The sequence below is a fragment of the Xenopus tropicalis genome, chromosome 1 (genome assembly GCF_000004195.4).
Source record: "Xenopus tropicalis strain Nigerian chromosome 1, UCB_Xtro_10.0, whole genome shotgun sequence".
Classification (NCBI taxonomy): domain Eukaryota; kingdom Metazoa; phylum Chordata; class Amphibia; order Anura; family Pipidae; genus Xenopus; species Xenopus tropicalis.
This window is the reverse complement of record NC_030677.2, coordinates 36,190,120-36,213,831: the sequence shown is the minus strand read 5'-3', so window position 1 is coordinate 36,213,831 and position 23,712 is coordinate 36,190,120. Positions and strand designations below refer to the sequence as shown.

Here is a 23,712-nt window from a genome sequence, read left to right as displayed (position 1 = left end):
GTTGCAACAAATCAGATATTTGCTTTTGTTTTCTACACTGCATGGGGCACTGTAAGTGAGCCATATTGTTTTGAAGTGCGCCACTAAGCAGCTAATAAGTCTAACTACATGAGCGTCCAGCGCCTTAGGCGCACAGCATGTCAAACAAAGTGAGAGCCAGTGTGGGCGGGGTAGCGGTGCTGGACGCTTCTGATTGGCTAAGCGCCTGTAACTTGGGCAAGTCTATGCTCTGTGCAGCTGTTGGCTGTGGCGCCCTCTCAGGCATGAAATGGGCGGGCGCGTCCTAGGAGATCCGGGTTCTGTGCGTGAGTATGACGTGTTCCTTCGAATCAAAACACAGAATTGGATCAGAGGAGTGAGGAGCTTGGGGTACTGCTCAGGGGGCGATACAGCCAGCTCTGGGTTTTGGTAAGCGCTTAGGGAATCTGGGGTGGCTTCCTTTTGTATGCATTTGTTAATCTCCCTCACCCATCGCAGCTTGATACATTGCAGCTTGATTAGTGCAGTGTTTTTATAATTTGGTGCTTTGCAGCTGCACTACAACTCTCCAGGGGATGCTGGGTAATTTTGTGGACTGATCCTCGGAAGTTGCCATTTAGCAGCAGCTGGAGGGATGCAGGTTGGATATTGCACTGCCACTTGTTGAACCTAGAGACGCAGCTCTTGCTTTGCATACTAGTAATACATATTGCCTGCTTATTGCTGATCCGATTGCATGCTGAGAAATTGGGGGCATCCATGCTGCCAGCTCAGATATTTTTGGACACCCTGCAGTGGGGTGCACTATGCTTTATAAAACATTTACTTATACAATATTGCAACATGCATTGTTGTTTTAATAAGTATATATGGTATATATGCCCTGGAGATGAGGGAGGCTTGGCACTAATGTGCATAGGTAATAGGATTTCTCCGTGATATAGGAAAGAAGGTGTGTTTCAGTGTTGGGGTTCCGTGTATTGGGTACCCGATGTAAGGAGAATAGCAGTTGCACTAGCGTTAGAGCAATGGGCAGTGTTATGTGGGTAAGTTAGTCTGACACAGCTTTACAGATTACGTGTCCATGTCTTGACTGGAAAAAAAATGTCACTGACAGCTCTCGGCTTGCTTAGCGAGGGTATTGTTTTGGTAAAAGATTGATGGGAGTCTGCATTTGCTGGCATGTGAATGTATGTGAAACTATGGGATGTAAAACACTGTTGATTTTCGGGTGGGGGGAATGGGTTAAAATGTGCATAAATAAAGGACAATTTGTTTATTTTGTTTATGTTATGTAATTATAGCACAATGAGGATGCACAGGAATGCGCCAGAATTGTCATGGGATTTTACAGATTTCTAATACTTTTTTTTTTTTTTTTGCAATTTTAAGTGCTTTGTAGCTCAAGATCACCCCTAATTCTAAGGGACTGTGAATCACTGCAAAGTGGCCGGTCCTGTCAAGTGACAGGTGTATGTGGCTTGCATTTGGAGCACATTTCATGGGTTCCTCCTGTGCAGTTGGGCCTGCACCTGACTGCCAGTGTGTAGATTCTGACAAATATCATTGGGGCTGCTGTAGGAGACCATAGATACTATTTATTGGGACTGTGGTAGGCTGTGTGCGCCTGAAATGCCAGGGCCTGTTTGGAACTCAGCCCGAACCTGGTCAGGTGGCACAGGGTTTAAAATATGAGAGCTCGTTCTCTGCTGCTGGTTTAAAGCATAAGCGATGCCCTAACACCTGCTTCTCTCTCCCAGTGACAAAGAATGGGCTGTATATATATGTTACAATACCATTAAAGGACAGCTAAAGCACCAAATCAAAAATGTCCTGTGGGGTAGCTGTTCCTACTTTAGTGTCTAACAACTCTATGCCAGTATAGTCAGAACCCCAAAAACCTATCTTCCATGATCCTCTTGTATGGTGCTCTATATGTGCACTGGTACCATGCATTCTATTGCATCACAGACATGGAGAGCAAGGGTCCTGTCATGGGATCATGGTAGGCATGTTTGGGGACGATGAGAGCTGTAACTTTAGTGGCATAGAACTGCTGGCTATGTGAAGAGGCAGAGCAGAGCTGAGTCCTATCACTAGTGCTATAAAAAGTTATGCTCATCCTTGGCTTTGGTTTCCCTTTAATTCAGGGAATGATGCAGCTGGCTGTGCAATTGCCATTTTGTGTTGGGCTGTATTCCCTTATCCCTTGAGATTAAGTGGATCCAGTGCAGTCTCACCAGTAGCACCCCATCAGCAGTTAGCTTTTACTGGTCTAGCACCAGTTAGAAAATTAAAGCAAAGAGCTCACTGGATGAGTAATATCTACATTGGATTGAGAAACATCTAGGTCAGCATGCTGGGAGTATTGTTTGACTCCTGGATAAAGTTAGATAGGGTTTCATTTTTTTTTTTTTTATTTTAATGCAGTAATATAATACACTATTTACCTTGGATCATATTGCTACTGGGCAATTATGTTTTTTATTGCCAAGCTGCATGTATAATGTTGTTGTTCTTTTTTAGGCAGCTTGTTCCTGCTGTACTTTAGTTTCTGTACAGGTATGGCACCTGTTATTCAGAATGCTTGGGACTTGGGGTATTCCAGATAAGGGATCTTTATGTAATTTGGATCTCCATACCTTAAGTCTACTTAATAATTTAAATATTAATTAAATTATTTTGCTTCCAATAAGATAAGGATTAATTATATCTTAGTTGGGATCAAGTACAAGGTACTTTTTATTATAACAGAAAAAAATTAAATCATTATTAAAAATTTGAATTATTTCATTAATATAGAGTTTCTGGATAATGGATCCAATACCTGTACTTTGTTATTCACAGGTAGCAGTTGATATTGAGGACTTATTTGGTACCTACAGGTCTAAAGTAGAGAAATAGCATTATGCTGTGCATTGTGAAAATCTGTGTAAGACACGAGAGTGGGTTCAACTCTTTCCACACTTATAAATACTATATGGGCTGGCTGGATTTTTGTCTGTTATGAAACGTTTTCCCATCTTTAAAGAGCTTTATTGTTTGGGTGGCACGTTCTTGCCATATATCAATGCAAAGCAGAGGCTTTGCAAAATGAGTATGGGTGGGTAAGAGCTCTTCGTAGTTCTTGTTTTCAGAATTTTAATAAACCCTTTAAAACAATGATGTAAGGGATAAGGATTGCATCAGCTGTTTCCCTGTGTTTCTTAAGAATTAACAGCTGCATTTCATAAGCTAGCATAGTGTTTCGATATAGCTGTGTACTTGTCCTTCCCTTAATATTGTCATGGAAAAACTACCAAAACTACAGGAATAGCATCCATTATCCAGAAAGCTCAGAATTACGTGAAGGTCATCTTTCATAGATTCCATTTTAATCATAATTGAAGTTTGTAAAAATAATTTCCTTTTTCTCTGTAATAATAAAACAGTACCTTGTATTTGATACAAACTAAGATATAATTAATCCTTATTGGATGCAAAACAATCCTATTGGGTTTAATTAATATTTTAAATTATTTTTTAGTGGACTTAAAGTATGGTGATCCAAATTATGGAAAGACCCCTTATCCGGAAAACCCCAGGTCCAATGCATTCTGGATAACAGATCCTATACCTGTACTATACCTTCGTGTGTATTGTGAAATAGTAGATGAGGTTGAAAACAGATACACTTCCATTAAGTTCTTCCTAACATATGCGTACAATATCGTAGCATAAAAAAAAGTACCATTGACCATTGCACTTTTTTTATGTGGATCATAATTATAAAAGCCCAGTAGTATTTTTATTTGCTATCAACAAGTATTTATTCTAGCTTAGCTACAATTATCGTAGAAGGTACAGTCATGTTAACACCAATTAAAAATATTCAGAAATTATGTTTTGGTTTTTTTACAATAGATCTAACTATAACATATGCTTTACAGAAAACCTAAGATATACCTGTAAGCCCCAAGATGGTTTAAACTAGTCTGTAGCTTGGAACACATCCTCATCTAGCCCATCTCTTCTTTATACTCCAGTAGTAAACCCAAAAATGAAAATTGTCTTTATTTCATTTAATTTCTCCTAATTTTCAGTGGTTTTAACATTGTTTGTAAATATAATTGCTGTTCTCCCTTGCTATTATGTGCAGTACTGGTCCTATTGTTAAAACAGATGATTAACAGACCTGTGAAGAAGCACTGTTTCGAGAGGCAGACAGGGATAGTAAAATCCTTCTATCAACTACAATAGCATCTACAATATAGGAAAGGTGATCAGAAATATTTTGTTTAATTAGACAGAATTTTGTTTTTGGGTTTACCTCCCCTTTAAAGGTTATTCCTAAAAAGGTAAATTTTGAAGTCTAACTGCTTATTCCCCAGAATGGCGTGTGTGTGTCTGTTTGTCTTTCAGACATGTGATGGGCTTTGTTTGTTCAGTGTTTGTCACCAGTCTAAGAGCTACAGATATAGGAGTCAGCCATAACTGTATTGCATCAGACTCACTGAGCTCTGCCTAAGCAGCCAGGACTAGTCAAACCACTGCTCTGGATTCTAAATGACAGTGATACTTGGATGTTATCACTAGATATGAGTGCTTTCATGGGGTACATGTAAAAAATTTACTCACTTGGATACATTTACATGTAACGGAGCTTTACGTAATGTATGAGGTGCAGGCTAAAGCTGGCCATACAATAAGGATCCGCTGGTTTGGCGAGGTTGTTAAACAAGCAAATCTTTCCACAATATGCCCATCTTGACGTGGGGACTAACTGGCTAATATAAGCTCATTTGGCCCTTGGGCCAATGTTTACATTGTAATTTCTGCAATGCAGGCAATCAGATCAAGGGCCGCATCAACATACAGATGCGGTCCTTGATCCAACGGGAAAATCAAACATTTCCAATTGATATTTGCCTGATTCATGGATGGTTATCAGTCAGGTATGACCCATATAGGGGCAGATAAGCTGGCGAATCAGCAGCCTGTGTATGGCCACCTTAAAGGGGAACTATCGCAAAAATAAAAATGTAATATAAGCTTTATCTCCTTGAAATAAGAAACCTTCTTAATATAATCAATTTAAAATTCTGTCCCATTTCAAATATAATCAAGTTATGCTTCATTCTTCCCCTCTCAGCAACCTGTCACTCTTTATTCTCTCTTTAATCAGAAATTGGGGTCAGATTTTGATTGACAGATAGGCCGTTATATATATTTGGGGGGGGATCCATTTCCTAGTTCAAACCGGATTCCAAAAAAGTTGGGACACTAAACAAATTGTGAATAAAAACTGAATGCAATGATGTGGAGGTGCCAACTTCTAATATTTTATTCAGAATAGAACATAAATCACAGAACAAAAGTTTAAACTGAGAAAATGTACCATTTTAAGGGAAAAATATGTTGATTCAGAATTTCATGGTGTCAACAAATCCCAAAAAAGTTGGGACAAGTAGCAATAAGAGGCTGGAAAAAGTAAATTTGAGCATAACGAAGAGCTGGAAGACCAAATAACACTAATTAGGTCAATTGGAAACATGAAAAAGAGCTTCTCAGAGTGGCAGTGTCTCTCAGAAGCCAAGATGGGTAGAGGATCACAAATTCCCACAATGTTGCGCAGAAAGATAGTGGAGCAATATCAGAAAGGTGTTACCCAGCAAAAAATTGCAAAGATTTTGCATCTATCATCATCAACTGTGCATAACATCATCCGAAGATTCAGAGAATCTGGAACAATCTCTGTGCGTAAGGGTCAAGGCCGTAAACCCATACTGGATGCCCATGATCTCCGGGCCCTTAGACGACACTGCACCACAAACAGGAATGCTACTGTAAAGGAAATCACAGAATGGGCTCAGGAATACTTCCAGAAACCATTGTCAGTGAACACAATACACCGTGCCATCCGCCGTTGCCAGCTGAAACTCTACAGTGCAAAGAAGAAGCCATTTCTAAGCAAGATCCACAAGCTCAGGCGTTTTCACTGGGCCAGGGATCATTTAAAATGGAGTGTGGCAAAATGGAAGACTGTTCTGTGGTCAGACGAGTCACGATTCGAAGTTCTTTTTGGAAATCTGGGACGCCATGTCATCCGGACCAAAGAGGACAAGGACAACCCAAGTTGTTATCAACGCTCAGTTCAGAAGCCTGCATCTCTGATGGTATGGGGTTGCATGAGTGCATGTGGCATGGGCAGCTTGCATGTCTGGAAAGGCAGCATCAATGCAGAAAAATATATTCAGGTTCTAGAACAACATATGCTCCCATCCAGACGTCATCTCTTTCAGGGAAGACCCTGCATTTTTCAACATGATAATGCCAGACCACATTCTGCATCAATCACCACATCATGGCTGCGTAGGAGAAGGAACCGGGTACTGAAATGGCCAGTCTGCAGTCCAGATCTTTCACCTATAGAGAACATTTGGCGCATCATAAAGAGGAAGGTGCGACAAAGAAGGCCCAAGACAATTGAACAGTTAGAGGCCTGTATTAGACAAGAATGGGAGAGCATTCCTATTCCTAAACTTGAGAAACTGGTCTCCTCGGTCCCCAGACGTCTGTTGAGTGTTGTAAGAAGAAGGGGAGATGCCACACAGTGGTGAAAATGGCCTTGTCCCAACTTTTCTAGGATTTGTTGACACCATGAAATTCTGAATCAACATATTTTTCCCTTAAAATGGTACATTTTCTCAGTTTAAACTTTTGTTCCATGATTTATGTTCTATTCTGAATAAAATATTAGAAGTTGGCACCTCCACATCATTGCATTCAGTTTTTATTCACAATTTGTTTAGTATCCCAACTTTTTTGGAATCCAGGTTGTAGATGCATTAGAGCCAGCTCAAATATTGTCTCCAGCACAAACAAAATCTTACAAAATAACAGACTCCGGCACAAATCCTGCATGTAGAGAAAAAGAATTTCCATCAGAGCCAGTTATTTTAAAAGAATCAGCTCTAATACATGTTTTAGGTCAGGGATCCCCAACCTTTCTTACTCTTGAGCCACAGTCAAATGTAAAAAGACTTGGGAAGCAACACAAGCATCATAAAAGTTCATGGAGGAGCCAAATAAGGGCTAAGATTGGCTATTAGGCAGCCTCTGTGCACACTATCAGCTTACAGGGGCTTTATTTGGTAGGAAATCTTGTTTTTATTCAACCAAAACTTGCCATCAAGTCAGGAATTCAAAAATAACTCCCTGGTTTCGGGGCAACATCCAAGGGGTTGGGGAGAAACATGTTGCCCCTGATCCACTGGTTGGGGATCACTGTTTTAGGCAAAGGGTGCAACTTCTGACTCCACCTACTGCATGAAGAGGAAAAAAGAGAAAGATTGCTGGAAGAGTGAAGAGTAACTTGATTATATCAGAAACAGTACAACATTTTAAATTTATTATATTTAGAAAGTTTCTTATCTCAGTGAAATGAAGCTTATAGAACATTGGAAATGCCGCTGTTTGCAAGAATATTATAGGGTACTGTGTATGCCAAAACTTTGGGTGTGTAGAGTAGTGACATCTTCTGGTACTGCAGTAAGTTATATCTGAGGTTTCTGGGAGTTGTATTTCTGAAATATCAGTGTCCATTATTGTCTGTACCTGGACTAATTTTATTCACACAGTTGTGCAATTACGCTGCATTTTCTGTTATATACTTGTTTTATATACGCCTATATTGGGGGGGTTCCTTTTTATAAAGTGAACAATGTCATGATAAAGTGAATGTATGAAATAGCATGTAAGCTTGGCACACAGTCTTTCCATCAAATAGTCTTCCTTAAAAAAGAAAATGCCATCAGATAAAGAGGTTGGATCCCTTATGTCAGACTACTACCAGTATCCCACAAACAGCATTTCCAAAAGGACACGCTGGGCATAGGATCATCTTCCAAACAAATGTACAGTCTCCCCCACAGGTCCTTTGGGAAACTGGTAGAAGACCTTAGGGGACCTTTTTTATCCCCCAGGACATGTGTCAGTGTGCTTGGGGGGGCAAGAGCACACTCCTTAGTTCCCATTTACCAACCGCTTTCCCGGAGCAGCCGAGCGCTAACACATTGCGTATGGCAGTCTGCATTGTAAATGACCCCCTCATATGCTGGCCTGTTAATGCAGCCACAGTGAAACGGGAATCATGCCCAGCAGCCTGTCTGCCTTGTGTAGCAAGCTGTGCTGTCATTCATAAATCTGAATTTTAACCTTTCGTTCTGCAAGAATCGGCAACAACTACAATATCCATATCGCTATACATGTTTGGTTAGTGTTGTTCTGCGTGGCCAGTGGTGCGTTTGACACAGATGTTATAAAATGTAAATACACTCTCTAACTAAAGGAAATGGAAATGGGAAGCAGTTAAACAGTGTGTTTGATACAACTGGATAAAGTATTACAGAATATCAATATACACTGAGTGCATTGTAAAAATATAATGTAGCCATCATCCATTTTAATATAGTGACATTTCATCCTGCAATAGTAATGAAATGAAGGCATATTAATCATTCTAAACCTGGCTGTAGGATAGCCCTAATCTTACTTACTGCAGAGATACTTACAGAGCAATGACGTGACTTACAGTAGGTGCAGCCCATAGCTAAAATCACAACATTCTTCCATTTCATTCCCAGCACCCACAGCTTGAGAGTAAAATGTTGCTAAATATTCATTCATTCTATCTATCTATCCATATTACTATTTAATATGATAATGCAGTAATTGCCTGTGTGGATGCTGAACCCCCAGTGAGTCTCGTTAGGGATGTTTATGCAAATAGTGGGTATGTGCTCTGTGGGTTTGCAGCATTCTGCTACAGCCTTCACAGGAACAAACACATTAGTAAATAGAAATCTTTTGGGGCCGGAACACAGGTAACATTTTATATTCTTTACCTTCTTGCATTTTTTTTCTATTAACCTACTAACTTAATTGAACAGAAGTATTCCTTTGGATATCATTTTAACTTGTGATTGGGGTTGGGAAATGATTTCCTAGCTATCATTAAAGGAAGCAAATTAATGCCACGTGGAAGGAATGTTCAAGGGAATAAGGTCAGTTGTGGCATGTAGCAGGATTTAGGACTGTCTTCCTATAGGGTTAAACTCCACTAGAGATTTTGATCAGATTTTGTCTGATCCTGTACTGCAACAGCACAAGATTTTGTAGGATCTACAGAATCTGATCTCCACAGCTGTAATGTAAAGTTGATCAGATCAAGTCGCATTGTGTGTCAGACACCATATTCATGTCGTTGGATGAAGATGCAACATGCAGGGTTTGCATCAGACAGTCGTGTCATGTAAGTTACATGTAGTTTACACATCAGATTTTCATCAGTCCCATTGTATTTTGACTCATGTGACTACATCCAACTTATAGGAGTTTTGTTGATCTGATACCATCTGACAAAATCTCCCGTGGAGTTTAGCCCTTAGTGGTTTTCCAATTTTATTGGTTCATTTTGCTATTTTTCTGAGATCTACAGTACAGCATGATGATGTTATAACCTTGTTTCTATAACCCCATTATGAGCTAAAAGTTTTTTGGTTTTTTTTTGTGAAAAAATGAAACATCCTGTGATGTTGCTCAGCTTAAAGAGATACTGGCACCTGGAATTAGACCCTTTTATAACATCTATTATAACATTGTCTTTGCATGCTATTTATAATTTTGCCATAAAAGTATTTGACTGATGCTTATACATTCCCTATCTGATCCCCCATGTTCCTCTATGAGGGGGCTGCCATATTTGTGCAGCAGGGGTCCGTTAGAAGCTATAACTGTCAGGCTGAGAAGGGACAGTCAGGTTTAGAAACTACAAGTAACAATTACTTATAGCACTATATGTTAAAAAAAAATCAACATCGCCTATAGGTAACTTTTAGTGTACGTTAATATTTTGAAAAGTAGTTTTTTGTGTTCGTATCACTTTAAAAAATCTGGGTCCATGATACCTGTTGAAAATAATTGCTTACTCACACAAAGTATGGGTCATAGCTTATAATAATAGGTGCGGATGCACCAAATCCAGGATTCGGTTTGGGATTCCTTTGCGAATCCTTAAAATAATGTTACTTTTTGTCACATAAACACGGAAGTTGAAAATTTTTCCATTCCATATTCTTAATTTACATATGCAAAAAAAGTTTTTCTCACCACAGTTGTTTAATGGAAATGCAATGCACTAGTGAATTTACGTAGACAATTTACTTGTTACAAAGTTCAGTAGTGGTTATGTGAGGAGATACTTTGCGCTTAAAACTTCATAGTCTTTAGAATAGAGGATTCTTTTACATTTTGCCCACTAGATGGCACGCTGAGGTTGGATTTGTAAAGTGATCAGGACTCGTGCAAAAGCACTTGAAAATATATCCACAAACAAGGTATTATTCTTATTTATACATTTTTATAACTAGTACATAACTAGAAATCTAATTCCAGCCAAACCAATCAGTATACAGTCAGCTGAGACAAGCTTTTGGTCCCTGGTTACCTAGGGTCCAAAAACATTCAGGCAGGTGTATTGGTTCTAAGGAAGCAATTATTAAGCCTTTAGTGAAAAAAAATCTCGTCTGGACCCAGAGAACCTGGTCAACTACAGTCTCAAACCTTCCCTTTCTAGCAAAAGTAATACAAAAGGTGGTCACCAGCAGGTTGGAATCCACTTACACAACAGGATCTATGACACGTTCCAGTCTGGGTTAAAAAGGAAAGACAGTACAGAAACCGCACTGGTCTGTATACTGAATGGCCTGCTGATGGCTAGAGACAAGGGAGAGTGCTCCATACTAATCCTTCTTGATATCTCTGCTGCATTTAACACTGTAGAGACCATAACATCTTAACAGAATGGTTAAAAACATTCTGTGGTGCAGAAGGTACCGTACTCGGCTAGTCCCAATCCTTTTTGTCAGGCAGGTTACAAAAGGTAACAGCTAGATTATACTCAACAACTTCATTCCCATTACCTTATGGGGTTCCACAGGGCTCAATCATATAATCAACAGTGCATAGCTATTCTGCAAGTGTAGATGAACCGGAACTGGCTTAAACTAAACCCAGACAAGACAGAGGTACATGTATCAGCAAAGGCTGATAACAAGATGGTAGGGAGCATAGTGGATTTAAAACTTGGGGGAGTAAATCTAGATTTGTCAGAGCAGGTAGACAGGCTGGGTGTGATTCTAGATATTGATCTCTCCTTCAAACATCAGATGTCAGCTACCATGATCAGAATTATTCTATCTCAGGAATAGTGCAAGAATAAAATTCCCCATGTACCCTCCCTCCCTCCCAGAGTAGCACTAAAATCCTTTGGATCTCATGCTTTCTGTCACTCTGCACCCACAGCATGGGCAGACTCAAGACATATCTGTTCGCCAGGCTTTTTTGAATACAATAAGAAGCATCTCGTCATTCTGTAATGAATTGGGTGCTTTGAGTCCTATGGGAGAAGAGCGCTATAAAATGTATAAATGTATAAAAAAGAATAATACCTTGTTTGTGAATATATTTTTAATTGTAAACCCTTCTCTGGAATTTATCAAAATTTTGAATTGTTGAGCATAATTGTGAAGATGGCACGATTTAAAGCATATTATCTTATATCAGGTTTCCCAGAAAATTACTGAGGCTTGTCTTCAGTTCCCCAGCTTTTTATACACTGATTGTACCCAATAAATAATAACTAAATGTATAAGAACATATTAAAGAACTTGGCTTGGGAATCCTTCATTTTGTATAGAGCTGACACAGCGGTTTAGAGAGGTTGTTTATTACTCATATCAGTCCCTGCCTCAGTGGAGCTTACAGTCTAAAGATGGCCATACACAGGCCAATATAATCTGTTGACTTGGCCTCTGCAGACTAAATCAGAAGCATATCTGGGCTGTATTGTGCCTACCAGACCAATATCTGACTGAAAATTGTTTTTGGAGTGTGGGAGAACCAAGGTACCTGGAGGGAACACACACAGACTCAGGGAAAACAGACTTTTTGCAGATGGCGCCCTGGCTGGAATCTGACAGATCTTAGTGCCCCATGGCAGGAATGCCAACCACTAAATTGCTGTGCTGCCAGGCTATCTTCTGTGTCCAAATACACATCTCATGTCTCCTGTGCTGTAATATATATTTTACATTAGCGCAGAATTTGGTGCTATAAAACGATTGTTATTAATATAGTATTGATCTATGTTTAGGTGTTTGTGGATGAATAAGAGATGGCGGAGGGCAATTTTGATCCCTGTGAGTGCATCTGTTCCCATGAACATGCCATGCGGAGACTGATCAACCTGGTAAGGATTATGTGGAACCTGTAAATAATGTTCCTGCTACCCTATTATACCAGCAACAACTGATAAGTACTGACATTGATGAATCCTTGGTGGAAAGGGACACACAATTACTTCTGGATAATAAACTTGTACTAAGCAGTGCCAGTCAGCAATAGAGGAGGTCAGCGGGGTGTTATCCAGGAGACCCTGCTCTTGTGGGTAAAATTAAAGCTACAGGTATTTCCGAGACACAGAATTTGGCTTTGCGTTAAATAGCAGAGGGTCTTTTCTCTCTAATTTTGGAATGGGTTCACTTCTTGTGTTCTGCTTATGCTGATCAGAAAGCACTGCATTACACTGGTAAACACCAATCATGGTGAAACCAGCCTGTAATTCTGAAACCAGGCTGTGGGTAAGCTTTAGCCTATAGGGTTTTCTGCCTAAGATTACTAGTGCTTTGCATTCAAAAGAGCAGAGGGTCTTTTCACTCTAAATGCTGTTATTGAAGCTCTATAATACATGCTGTGCTTGGAAACATTTCTGTTTCCTTAACATTTGTAAATTGACTTTTAACAAACTCATTTCTATTCTTTCAGCTTAGACAATCACAGTCGTACTGTACTGACAATGAGTGCTTTCAAGAATGTGAGTATGGCACACAGGCCTGAGTTCAGCAGGTTATCCAACAAGGCATATCGCTAGGGTTACATGATATTATTGCTGTAATGTTTTCCCATCTCAGAATTTATTATAGGTAGTTAAAAATTAAGGAAAATTATTAAAAAATTGAATATTTAGATTAAGATTATGGTATAGTTTAAACCCAGTTGGATTTCCCTTTTTATTCTCTAGGGAGAGATGAACTTGCATGGGCAGCCGTTCAACCTGTGGCTCTGAGAGTTCAAGTGGCATATGAGATTCAGGGGAAAATTAACTTTTTTTGCTTATTCCAAATAGGTAGGGTGTTAGAATTCAGTGCTGATGAATTCAAACACTTTATAGGAAAAAGTTGAATTTAACTGCTCAAAGCGATAAAATAAATTCTGACAAAATAACACATTTAAAAAAGACTTTGATATATGTGTCCATTCATTCAAATTAAAGCATGTTTGTTCTAATATGTATATATTTAATATAATTTCAGTGCTTAACAGCACCCACAATATTAAACTACAACCACTGTTATAATAACACTTCCTGGTTTTGCCCATTTTAAAATAGTAATTTTGAACAGTTTGATGGCCAGTATGTATAAATTTATCATGTGTATGGCCTGTAGGGACCCTATAATCACAGAAGGCAATTCAGTTCTGTAAACACAGCACCCTGCCTGTGTATTGTGTGTTGTAACCAGCCAACCCCAGCATATTCTATATTACCCCACGTTATATAATATATATCCTCTTCTCACCATTTCTCAGTCTGCTTCCCAATTCACTTTTTTTTTTGTGTTCTCCACATTTATTTTCTCTCTCTTTCATTCTCCTATTTTTTTTCTCTCTAGTGCTGTATAACCCTCTCTGATGCCTTCATCTTCCTCATCTGTAATACTTTTCCACCTCTTTTCTACTTCTCTACCAACAATCTTTCTTACCTTTTATCTTCTGTATACTCTCTTGCTTTTTAACCTCTCTGTCTTACGTTTCCCCTTTTTAACCCTTTCCACTATTTGATCCTGCTATCTTCCCCCTTTATCTTTATCCACCATTTCTTCTTTCTATACTGTCTATACTTTATATTTTCATTTCTTCCCTTTTTTTCTTTCACCTAATTCAGTCTCTAATTCAGGCATAACCTGCAGTGTTGTCATTTTCTAACTTTCTACAGCTTCAGATAGGGCTTGTTTTCCCTGCCCCTCAATTTAAGTTGTGGTACAGCCACTTGGGGATTGGATAGGCTGGAGGGATGTTCAAAGCTCACTGTGTAGCCTATTCATTGCCTGTGTGGCTCTACCTGGACTTACACTTTGGGAAAGAAGACAAGCCATTAAGCTGTAGGACATTAAAATATCCTAGCCATTTATGTTATGTATTTTACAGCACGTGAAAGTGCAGAGGAGCAAAAGAAACTCCAGTAAAAAAGTTCCTGGATTCAAAACAGTTGCATCCCCCATATAGGGATGTGTTTCACACACACACACACACACACACATATATATGTATGTATGTAACTTTTTTTTTTTTTAAATGATCTGGTAGCTTTAGACCAAAGGTAGAGAATCTTTGATGCTTTCCTTTGGTACCACAAATAAAATTGAAGAAGGGAAGTTACTGTGCAGCTTGTCTGTCACTTAAACAGTGAGATGTGCCCCTGAGCTTGCTGACTGGTGTATTGCACAGCAAGGTGCCTGGGCTGGTACAGACGATTACTTGCTACTTGGTTGTGTAATTATTTACGGGTTCCAAGGCTGATTCAGCCATCTAGATTAAATCAAGATAAGAGAGAATCAATTGCAGGAAGTCACCAGTCCCGACAGTAACATAACTATATTTATTTGTTGGTTTGTTTGTTTCGTAATGGAGCAGCTTACCACCATGTTCAATATGATCTGACCATTGTTGGGTATTACAGGAGTGTACAGCATTTGTTTAATGATTGGATGTACAGGTTTGCAACTTACTTGATCACGTTCCCTTCTTCTGCAGTGCCTGGACCAAATTCCTCTACTGATGGTGGCTTCAACATTGCTATGATTGCTATGGCTTGGCTTGTTATTGGCGTTACTTTATATCTGTTAAGACCAAGAAGTCTAAGAGGCAACGGACCATCAGCCAAACCAAACAGTCCTCACAGTGTAAGTGAAATTTGCCCTTCAGTGCATCCTTTGAGTCTCCGCTTTCCATAATTTATAATAAGATTGTCTTCTTTGCTTCCTTCGCTTTCCTTCTTACTTCATTTCTGACTTGGTGGAGGGATGCATAGATACACTCATTAAGATGGAACGGAGATTCTGTTGTTGTTTACTTTCATGTGGAGTTGTGGGCTGTGGCATCACTAGAATGTTCTTCTGCTTTATGTTGTTGTAATAGGCATTAGAAACAACTACATTGTTTACATTGTGTCTGGTTTTGTGGTTCCATAGACTGAAAAGGAAATTATGTGTACAGAAGTCAGGAAACAGCTTTTTTCTTTCAATAACCCTTGCAATATTTTATTTAACGAAATTAATGCATATTATTATTTTATTTGCAGAATCAGGGTCCGGAACCTCCAGCCCCCCCAGTAGACTAGCCCAACCCACGTCTTCAGAACAGCTAGGAATTTGCACGACCAAATGAAGCCAAACTGGCCAGACTACTCTGAACCCAAGGAATTTTTTTCTCTCTCTCTTTTTCTGATTTATTTGTCAATAGGGCCAAAGGCCTGATATTTCTGTCCTGGTTCTTTGGGTCATACTAATCTTCTAATTCTTAGCAAGTTTACAACAGTCAGACTTGCACTTCTGCCAGTGTTTTCAGGTTACAGAAGAGTATACATTAGTCAATGTACTTTTATTGGGGTTACATTTTACCGATTTATGAGATCAATCTTGTAGCTTATTACAGTGATTGGGTGGCCTTAGCTGATTTGAATACTCTGTTCAACATTTTACTTCTTCACTCCTCTTTGATGTATAACTTTGTGCTTTTTTTTTCTTTTCTGAATGGAATGGATTGGGGGAACAATGTAAATGACACACATTCCTAAAGGGAGGGGGGTGGGGGGAGTTACCAGCTAGTACAGTTCATACCATTGGTGCCATTTCATTGGGTCACATTTTTGACTTATTTACAGGGTACATATGATATTACTATAGACATACATTACAATAGCAGGATCTGCTGCAACACCTTAACCAGAAACATTAGCTCAGTGTTTTCAAGAGAGTACTAATTACTGATCGTATATTAAAATAGCTTGATTGATAAATTAAAGGGTACCTTCCACTCACTTTTTTTTTTAATGATATCTGACATTGCTCTTGCAGAGAAGGCAGTTTGCCAGCTCCTTCACATAAATAGGCAAAAATGAATGTCTTTATATGAAAAATACCCGACGTACATATGACAGAATAGAGACATTTTAAAGATTATACTACCCCTAAGGTTGAGTGGATGGCACTGATCTAAGATATCATACAAAAGTGTGCCATATGTAAATGTGTATAAAGTAGTTAATGTTTTTCCCTCTAAAATTACATAGTTTGCAAGATCACATAGCTTTCTCCCTACATTGTCTCATCTAATTGCTATAACAGAAGTAGCTACTTCCTAGTCTAGTGTGAAGTTCTGCCCCTTTTCTTTTTTTAAACTCTCCTTCTCTCTTTGATTATGACAACAGCAAGAGTAGTCAAAGAGGTGCCTATTGGGCGTGCCTGATTGATTTGATTTCCATTGGGGCAGAGGCAGCAAGCATGCCCCCTAGGCACCTCTTCAACCATCTTTACAGAGAGCTCAGCTAAGGAATGGGGACGGAGCTTCACGCTAGACTAGGAAGTAGCAGAAAAAGGCTTACTTATTCTAAATAGATGCAATTCATCTTATACTGTCCCAAGAAAACTCTTTATTTTGTGTTGCACTTTGTGGTATCAGCCACCAGAATTCTTTGCATCTTCGATTTCTTCTCTGTCTAAACAGTACCTTCTGCTTGACAGGACAAACAAAAGAGCTGAATATAGCAAGGCAAGCAAATGCACTTTCCTGTGTATTCCCAGCTTAGAGAAGATCTAAGAGTATTTGAAAATGATGATTTGTTTCAATAGAAATTCTGAAATCAAGCACTTTATACTGGTCCTACTGACTAGGGAGCCTACACAGCAGCAAGTTAGCTACCTCCTAGAAGCAACACATCCTATCCTGCCTGATAACTAGGGCTAAACTAGGTATACTTATTGTACAGAAATGCAGTGCTATGCTAGTGGGATGCTATGTGAGTCTGAGCTTGAGGAAGAGCAGTACTGTGATAATTAATTTATTGTGGTAGCCTGGAATGTACTCTGAAGGACCACCTAACCTTTCAGAGGGGGCTGAGATGGACTTTATCATACATTACAGAATCTTTAAGAAACACTTCTTGTTTGTTGTGCCAGTTCACTGCTACACATAGATTTTTCTTTTAAACTGAACTAAAGGCTCCACTGGTTTTGTATTTTATTCTGTCATCTGTTTAATGAACACATAGTTAACTCTGCACAAATCATGTCTTCTGCATTTGTGTATTAATTTGTATTGAGGAGTTGGCATAATGCTTATCCCAGCAGGAGATGATCTCCACTATTAGCAAATGAATATCAGCATCAGTTTATAAGCACTAGGAGTGCTGTTTTGGTTGTTGTATATGGAACATTTGCAGAAAGATCAACTTGTCACACTTATATTTTACATCCTCAAGTTCCAGAAATAGGCACAAAAAAGTGATACATCTTGTTTAAAGAAAAAGTAAACAATTTAAGCCCAATATAGATACCATCATATTAACTACTACTGACCACCTATTTGAAAATCTGAAATTCTAGTGATATTTAGTAGAAAATAACTTCTGCTATTGGTACTGTTAGCCGTATGGACTGAGGCGTAGAGCAGGGGGATTAAGGGACTTCTGCTAGATAAGAAGTGTTTCAACATTCTAGAACTAATGGTCCATAGTGTAGCTAATACAATAGGTGGTTTGGTGACAGCCAAGGCCGAACACCCTTCATACTGACTGCAGTTCTTTGCGTTAATCTGCACACAGAACGTTTTGTTACCAGCAAAAAACCTCCCTACCGTGGCCAACAAAATGTCCCCTGTTTCCTTTCCACCAGCCTACATGGAAATCACCTGTGGGGGAATATATATATTTCACTGCTAGCAGTTTGCAAGTTAGCCGTTGGGAGGGAAACATGGGATGTTTTGTCACCCGTAGTAACAAAGCTATGTTGCGGTCTACAACATGGCACATGTGCCATCACCCTAAGGCTTAAAGGAGAAGTAAAGGTAAAAACTAAGTAAGCTTTATCAGAAAGGTCTATGTAAATACAGCCATAAGCACTCACAGAAACGCTGCTGTGAGTCCTCTGTCAAAAAAAAACACAGGATGTCTTGTTCTTCGGTATCAGACTTCCTCTCCTTTAGGGCTCCTTCAGGTTTAGGGCACGAGTCTGTGCAGATCTCTCCCTCTCACTCCTTTTGCTCCCCCTCCCATCAGAATGTGTGATCTGAGCTACAGGGCTAGAGCTGCAGCAGGAAGCTACTGAGACCGAGCTAAAATGGCAGCTGCTATCTTAAACAAATGGAGGGAGATTCTAGGGCTGTTTAATCAGGTATGGTAAAGCTTTCTGCAGAATAAATATATTGTTCTAGGTGGCATTAATGTGGCTAATCTATTGGCAGTAAAATGCCAAAATGCCTTTCCTTCTCCTTTAATTTAAACAATTTCCTCTCAGTTTGTACATGCCAGTTAGGATTCTTTTATTTCTTGTGCTGGATTTAGGGCTTCTTTTATTTTTCAAGCTAAAACGGCCAGATAAATCACTAAAAGCTTATGGATTTCATGATTCTGTGTCAGACTTGGGGGTTAGCATGGATCAGTACAGAGTTCAGGGCTGAAATTCATGAAGAATAGGACCATAAAACAGTTCTTGGCTTTGTGTTTGATACCACTGTATAACTAAACAATCATTAAATAGGTTTAAGAGTTTCAATAGTATTTTGTACAAATCAAATAATCAGCAACTAGATATTTGATACTATTTTAACACACTGTATTTTTAATAATCAGTAATAGAAAGCAGTACTGGAAGTCTTTCTAAAAAATAAAGAAAATCATGAAATTTCCTCCCCCCATGATGCCTACAGACTGGACCTGTTTAAAGTAGAACACTGGTTTCTTTATTATTGAATTGTTGTGGCTGAAAGGTGCTAAATTGCTCCAGTGCAACTCATAGCTACAGATGTGCAGTTAGCTGGTCAGGCTACTGCAAGCTAGACCGTGAAAGCAGATTACTGGCTGCTGTTATTTACTACACTGGTGCAATAGCATCTTTTTCTTTGCCTGCGCCTGGAACCATTATGTCAGCCTGGGTGTGCGAACCCGCAATTGAAAGTAGGTCAGAAATGCAACTTCTCACATTTTAGTGCACATGTCCGCTGTGTGTGCCTGCACCAAGGCCGATGTAATGGTTCCAAGTAAGAAGGCCGATGCCAGCTTAGGGGCTGTAGGCTGAGAATCAGCCCAGTGTGGCATCAGTCTAAATAAAGCCCACTATCTCTTAGTGTAGCAATGCTAAATGCGTTGCACTGCTGATATTTCAACTACATTCCATGGTCAGTCTGAGAGTTGCTCATAAGAGCATTTGGGCTATGAAGATGACTCCTTGCATTAGCAACGTCACCAAACAGGCTCATGTGGTGCAGTCTTTGTTTACAGTTTATTTAGAAAAATAAAACACTCGTGATTAAAAATAAAAGTAATTTCAGATGACTCCTTCATAGGCTAAATGTAATTACTGCACACTTTCTGAAAAGTATACTTTCTGCTTCAGGCATGTTCTATTTATGCATAAATTGTATCTTCTACATCTGTGATCCGATTGAATGATTAAGGCTTATGTGGAAAAGGCGGTTATAGAAGGAAATGTTTTGAAATTTTGCAATCACTACTAGTAAAGGCCCTCAGAATTGTGTTTATAAATGTGTATTCCCCAAACCTCATCTTGAGTGGAGCTAGGACCTGTTCTCAGAGAGCATTTATCTGATAGGAACAAGCAAGGGAAAGGTTTTTGTAGGGGTGCCCCCATGACTTTGCTCAAGGACTTACTGCAATAGGTTTCCATACCTAGGATTGTGGGTGCTATCTCTCATCTTTTAAATGCCCAGCTTGCAGCTGAACATGGCCACAGGGAACTGATTCTTAAACTGTGGGTCTAACACAATTTGTGGGGGCCAAAGCAGCAGAAGGGGAGCCCCAAGTTAAAGGTCAAGTAGAAAGAAATTAGAATGTGAGTGCTTATTTGGAGGGTGAATGTTATGATCATTTTCTCTACATCTATAACCTTGTCATGCACTATGGATTCCCTATGAGATGTTGAACCTGAAAGTGGGGGTGGAATGAAAAAGTCTGAAGCGCCCTATGGCGCAGGTTATCATTGAAGGGAATGAGTCTAGGTCCCTTTTATTTTTATCACAATTGTTTTACCCTGTGACATGCAAACTGGATAACATGGTTGTTTACATGTTGCATTCGTGTATATTGAGCTTATTGAATGATTAATCAAGAATATGGAATTCTTCACACACAGCAGTGATTTAGAGTAACCCTTTCAAAGAGCTTAGTAGAGTTTGTTTTTAATGGCCTTCATTATGGACAGATTTTAAAGAAAACCATTGCTTGGCTACAAAGGAGTCAAAATGGTCACTGACTGCTTCATAAAGGCAGTTTGGCAAGGGCTCAGTTGGGAAACATGTTGCAGCGGTAGAGCCTAAAATCGAGAATGTTCCAAGTGTCTGATGACCGTAACTCCTTCTCATAAGGGCTATAAAGAACAGACTAAGTATTTTCTATGGAAATAGTTGCTATGACACTGCAGGCGATTTACTTATTCCGCTTCAAGCTACATACTTTGTTGAATAAGTCATGCACTTTACTTTAACAGTCACGAACTGTTTATAATTGTGCTAAACTAAGATTGTTGATTGTGCCATGCTAATTGAAAATCATTTAAGGTCAAAGGGTTGTACTATGCACTTTTTATCAATAAACGGTTACAATATTTTTGCTTCAAGTTGCCTTCCTGTTTTGATTGGGTGTAACTATTTAGTGGGGTTCAGTAATATCATGGGGCTTTTTACCTTACTGGCACCCCATGGCTCTTCTAAAGATGCAGGTAGGACATGAATAAGGTTTGTTTTAGCTATGGAATTGTAAATCAGTGTACAGTTAGCAGAATTCCACATTTACAGTATGGCTATTAAACACCAACAACCCTGTGGTCTAAAATTTATAATAAAATCATTCTATAAAGTTGATTGCCTACTACACTGCAATTATATCTTTAACTGTTGTTGTTTGTTTTTTGTTTTTTTTTCTTACCACAGGAGCCTGATGGCATTAGAATCTATTATAAGAACCACTGCCAAATAATTACTAGCTTGATGTATAGGCAAGAAAACACGCAACACTTGCGTACTTAACACCTACAATACACCTACCTCTTTTCCATCAAACTACATTCATTCCAGTTTAAGTCCTAAATGGCAGCTTATTTACTGTATAAGGCAGGCAGCAATGCAAACTGTCAAAATCAAGCAGAGAAAATACAAACTACAGTTTTCGTGAGAAGTGTTTTGTTTTTTTTTGCCTTACAGGGCTATAATATTTACACAGCTAATTATAGGCCTGAATCATATCCAGTTATTTCATCAGGTGTGTAAAACCTAAAAGGATAGTTATACATCTGTCTTTTTTTTTTTATAAGTCATATTGTTTATTGAGTAATTTAACAGTATTGCATCATAGAAAAATAAGTTGTTACATAATTAACAAAAAAGAGCATATAATTATACATATATCCTTATTGGAGGTTTTAGTTTTTCACACTAAACTAAATCTGGACAGTGTGATATACGGAGCAAATGCGTTGGGAAAATTAAAGGACCTTTATACATTGTTACTTGTTTATACATTTGTTTTTTAATGATTTTGTTTTTACTTTAGTTTGACATACTAGAATATATTTATCATTTTACTTTCTAGAATATTTCTGGCATAGCCTGCACACATGGGCCAGCCAAGCACAGTAGCATAGCAGATGAGCAGCAAGTAGATGGATACCGTACAAGGAGCCATACATGTGTCTGGCCATCTCTTTATTGTTCTGATCATTCAGGCCACCCACCAGAATAAGAACAGCAGGAAGGGAACAGGAGGAGCAGAGCAATGGCTTTTATTTACTTCCTTCAGGCAGCAGGATTATTGGTGTGACCAGCACAACAACTGTCTAGAATCTAGACAGTTGTTGTGCTGGTCACACCAATAATCCTGTTTTGCTGGTTTTGACTATATTGTCCAAATATCTAGACTCTAGATATTTGGACAGTATAGTCAAAACCAGCAAAACTGCATGTAAGACCAGCTTAATCAAATTAGTGTTTAGATTTTCAGCTAAATTTTTTGTGGAGGATTCATTATTTGGCTAAACCCACAAATTGTTGAATCCATGCATCCCTATTAAAGTGTCTCCTATTTGTGACATTTACACAAACCTGCATACAGTTATAAACTGTGTCCTTCTGTAAACAAAGCTCACTAACAACGATGAGAAGTCACCTCAGTGTATAAGTGGGGGCAGATAAGCACATTTTAAAAAAAACAGCCCTGAACATTATGCACAGAATATAAACCAAAGAGCTACAAGCACTTGACAGGTTTAGGTTACATAGGCAGTGGGTATGTGTACAGCTTCATGGTGACAGTACAAAATAAATGCATTGTCATACAACAGTTCATAACCCCCAATTTTTTTTTTTTTGTCTTCATTGCTACAGGCTAAAGCAGGTGACAGGGGTATCAGACTTTTTGCAGCATCAGAGTCTAAAGTCCTATGCAGTGTTTTAGTCTATAGAGCCTTTGACTCTTAATGAGTGCATGAACTATGAACTTGACTGACTTGTAGGCTAAAAGTTGCTATTGTAACATTTGCGTAATATTAAACTGTAATAGAAATGGTTTACTAAATATTATCCTGGATGAGATTAGGCCACATCACACAAAACAATCACACACAACACAAAACATCACACATAACAATATAAAGCAAACACAGGATATGATCAATTATCAAATATGGTCTGTTAAAATCTATGGGTGATATCTGTAGTAATAAGACAAATCCACTGGACTTGCTGAGTTTTTCTTGATGTTTTGCTAGTAATCTGAGTTTTCCTTATTAATAAATAAGCAAACATTCGATATTAGAGTCTATTCAATTTATAAAAACAAACTCAAATTCACAAACTTTAAAACTAATAAATAAGCCCACAAGTGCATCCTGGGTAAAATAATGACTGGAACTGCATTAAAGGGGTGTTCATCTTTGAAATAATTTTTAGAATGATGTAGAGGGTGTTTTCCTGAGACAATATACAATTGGTCTTTATTTTTATTATCCACAGTTTTTGAATTATTTCACTATTTATTCGGCAGCTATCTGGTTGCTAGGGTCCCAATTACCCTAGTAACCACCAGTGTGAGAGAGAGACTGGAATATGAATAGGAGAGGCCTGAAAAGAAAGATAAGTAATAAAAACTAACAATAAAATTGTAGCTTCACAGAGAAATCAATTTTTGGCTTCTGGGGTCAGTGACCCCCATCTGAAAGTTGAAAAGAGTAAAGAATAAAAATGAAGACCAAGTGAAAAGTTGCTAAGAATTGCTTAACTACCCCTATAAATGCCACTGCATAGTCATTTCCATTGACACCATGTTATGTTAATGTAACTGGATGAGGA

At 38.7% G+C, this 23,712-nt stretch overlaps 1 protein-coding gene across 1 annotated transcript; it reads left to right on the top strand.

Moving 5' to 3' along the window:
- Window positions 1-372: 372 nt before the first annotated feature.
- smim14 (small integral membrane protein 14) lies at window positions 373-16,156 on the top strand. Its single transcript, NM_001016053.3, has 5 exons — window positions 373-408; window positions 12,173-12,268; window positions 12,844-12,892; window positions 14,893-15,041; window positions 15,440-16,156. The coding sequence occupies exons 2-5, from the start codon at window positions 12,194-12,196 to the stop codon at window positions 15,476-15,478; spliced, it is 312 nt and encodes a 103-aa protein (NP_001016053.2). The 5' UTR covers window positions 373-408; window positions 12,173-12,193; the 3' UTR covers window positions 15,479-16,156.
- Window positions 16,157-23,712: the final 7,556 nt, after the last annotated feature.

What these genes read in the sequence shown, in the direction of transcription:
- smim14 (NM_001016053.3), top strand. Translation starts at nt 12,194, where the DNA reads ATGGCGGAGGGCAATTTTGATCCCTGTGAGTGCATCTGTTCCCATGAA. An exon ending in TGCGGAGACTGATCAACCTG is followed by an intron (nt 12,269 to 12,843) that starts GTAAGGATTATG and finishes CTATTCTTTCAG; the next exon opens with CTTAGACAATCACAGTCGTA. An exon ending in AACCAAACAGTCCTCACAGT is followed by an intron (nt 15,042 to 15,439) that starts GTAAGTGAAATT and finishes TTTTATTTGCAG; the next exon opens with AATCAGGGTCCGGAACCTCC.